At 48.5% G+C, this 3,260-nt stretch overlaps 1 protein-coding gene across 1 annotated transcript; it reads right to left on the bottom strand.

The window, feature by feature from the left end:
* Positions 1–2,335: 2,335 nt before the first annotated feature.
* EMH_0001790 (uncharacterized protein) lies at positions 2,336–3,043 on the bottom strand (the record flags this gene model as incomplete). The annotated part of the gene is given in 3 exon segments (XM_013495725.1): positions 2,336–2,344; positions 2,348–2,456; positions 2,847–3,043. Coding segments are annotated over 3 exon segments (315 nt in total).
* Between the last annotated feature and the right edge of the window lie 217 nt (positions 3,044–3,260).

Genomic DNA, 3,260 nt, shown 5'->3' with positions numbered 1-3,260 from the left:
CCATCAGCTCAGGCTGCAACGCGCCACACACACCACCCAAACCCTAAACCCTAGACCCTAACCCATCAATATATTTCTTGACCTTCAGGCTCAAACCCCGCGTACACGAGCAAAACCTCGAACTCTTAATTAAACCCTTATCCATAAGCCCCAACCCGTAGCCAGAACCCTAAACCCCGAACCCTAAACCGTAAACCCCACCCCCCAAACTCTATGCTCAGAAACACTGATGAAACCATGCATCAGCAAAACAGAGCGGGATATACAAAATCTATTGCTGTGGGCCATGCAGCTGCACTCTCCACCAAACCCTAAACCCTCAAGTGCTAAAGCGCTGTGGGTTGTACAACTACACTATCCACCGCTCCCTAGAGCGTAAACCCTAAACCGTAAAGCCTTAGTCTATATCCTTGAGCCCAAAGCCTCAGGTGTACGAAGTGAAAGGTTGGGGTGTATGCAGTGCACAGGTTCTGAGGCAGCGGCTGGGTGGGGTGTCAGACGGACCTCCAGAAGCTGCACGAGCGCGAGGGAGAATTTGCACAATGCCAAACTTCCTTCAAATAGAAATGCACTCATAATACGAAGGACAAAGTCAAAAGGAAGAAGACGCGCAAAGGCATCCTGTAAACCCCGAGCCGCCCACGCCGGCACATCAACCCCTAAGTGACGCATGTGCAGAAACAGCCTCGGAAACTTCAGCCGTATCGCCTCCACAACTGCCGTCACCAGCCTGCAGCAGCAGCAGCAGCAGCAGAAACAACGCATGCACAATCTATGCACACTGTATATACACTCTATGCACACTGCATATACAATCGATGCAGAGTATACTGCATATACATTCCATCTCCACTGAGGATACACCTCCTGCACAGTATACATACACTTCATGAACACTGTACATTCATTTCATCCACTCTGCAGATGCAAGTACACTCCACATGCAACCTATACTCTGAATATACTGGTTCCACTGCATATGAGGACATAATGCAAATACAATACTATGCATACAACACGTAAAATATACACATACACCATACATACACTCCGCATTCAACCCGCATACACCTCACATGCAACGCATACACCCCATATACATCATATAGGGAACGCACACACTGCATAGAAGCTACGCAGTTAGCTTATAATACAATGCATATAGGCTGCATTCACAACCAAAAACACTTTATAGTATAACGCATGCGCCGCACATACACTGCACAGATACTGCCATCGCTATACACTCCGCAGGAGACGGATCATCAATGAAAGCAAGCACAGTTAAGACTTTAGGAATATGCGGCGTATCGTTTGAAGGCTCAAGAATCACGGATAAGTGAGGGTTTAGGGTTTAGATAGGGTTTAGGGTTTAGAGAGGGTTTGGAGTTTAGAGAGGGTTTAGGGTTTAAGACATGCCATATGAAGTCTTTGCGCTTGATCACAACGTGGTCCAGCTTCTGCAGAACTGAAACGACGCCGCCCGCAACACACAAACCCTAAACCCTAAACCCTAAACCCTAAACCCTAAGCGGAACTTTCAACGAGGCGAAGAGGCGAAAAGTTTCGGTGGTTTGCACTCTATGCTATAGGCTTTTCTTTTGCGTAGGGAAAAAAGGGTTTAGGGTTTATGTGTTGCAGCAACTGCACCGCGTTTGTTTCAAGGCAAATGAGTGCAAGGGGTTAGGGATTCCGTTTGCTGACATTTGTGGGCGCCTGCGTTTCTTCTTGCGGTTTCGTGTGCCCTTTTTATTAGGGAGAAGAGAACAGAGAAAGCAGCAGGCTCGCTCATGTACAGCAGCAGGATGCAAGCGAGGTGGGGGATAATCTGAGAGGTAACACCACAATAAATACAATAAAAACAGAAAAAAAAACAAATAAACAACAAACTGCAGGCTTGGATACATCTTCTATACCCTAACAAGCAACATCATACCAAACACAAACCCTAAACCCTAAAGCGTCTCTACAGTCAACGCCCCCAAACAAACACCGAGGAAACCTTAAACCCTAAACGCTTAAACCCTAAAACCCTACGTTGCATGCAAAAACCCACGACAAAGAGAATAGAGAAAGAGGAACCAGACGAGAAAGAAGTGAGCATAGAAAGACGAAGAAGCAGGCAGAGGGACAGAGAGGACTACGGCGGCTCAACAGAAAGAAGTAAATTGAATGCACACATATCAAGTGCAACAACACAGTGTACATACACCTCAGAAACAAGGATACAGTGCATGCAACTGCAGCAAACCTACAGGACAGAACTCCAAGTTGCCTCGAAAGAAAGCAAAGAGAGCCCACAACAGCCGCCGCGCCGCAGCTTTCCCGCTAGGATTCAACAAACNCCTCGAAAGAAAGCAAAGAGAGCCCACAACAGCCGCCGCGCCGCAGCTTTCCCGCTAGGATTCAACAAACGAGAGAAGTCCGTTACGTCCTCCAAGAAATACACCGTCGTCCTAAAACACAAACCCTAAACCCTAAACCCTAAACCCTAAGAACGCCTTTTTCTTAAGCCACAACAAACTAAACAACCAGTCAGCAAGAAAAAACAGGGCGGCTATCCATGCTACCATGAACTGAAGAAACCCTAAACCCTAAACCCTGAACCCCTAACCTTAAGCCGCATAAAACCCTAGACCCTAGATGCAGTCGTTTCAAGCAGCAAGAAAGCAAACACAAACAGCGAAAAATGCAAGTGCAACAGCAGGCAGGAGTTGAAGCAGCCCGCAGTGCATATACACCCCAACATCTGAGCTTTGAAAGGAAACCCTATGCCGTAACACTATACAAAAAACCCTAAACCCTAAACCCTAAACCCTTGTTGCATGAAGTGAAGAGCGAGATACCCTTCTGCCCTTTCTATTTGTTCTTCCCAGCTCTTAGACCTCTGTGTAGGGGATCTGCTGGGCGAGCTTTCCGCTGTCTCGTGCTGCAGCAGCAGCTGCGGCTGTGACTGCTGCTGCTGCTGCTCGTAGTAATCAACGCTGTTGGGTGGTAGAGGAGGCAACAGCAGAGCCGACGAGCTCGACTGAGGCTCTGGCATTGTGGCGCTCCTGTAACGCAAAAACGGGGTCCCTTCTCCGGTTTCTGCTGCTGCTCCTGCTGCTTCTCCTGCTGCTGCTCCTGTTGCTGCTGCTGCTGAGGGCGTCCTGCGCGCTCCTTGACTCGAGACTGCAGACCTAGGAGAGGACTGAGGGTTCTGAGCTGCTTGCACCGGAATCTGCTGCTGCTGCTGTTGCTGCTGTTGCTGCTGTTGCTGC

Source organism: Eimeria mitis, genomic scaffold (assembly GCF_000499745.2).
Source record: "Eimeria mitis Houghton genomic scaffold, Emh_scaff172, whole genome shotgun sequence".
NCBI classification, from domain to species: Eukaryota; Apicomplexa; class Conoidasida; order Eucoccidiorida; family Eimeriidae; genus Eimeria; species Eimeria mitis.
Note: the sequence above shows the minus strand (reverse complement) of the source record. Positions and strands in the feature narration are given on the sequence as shown.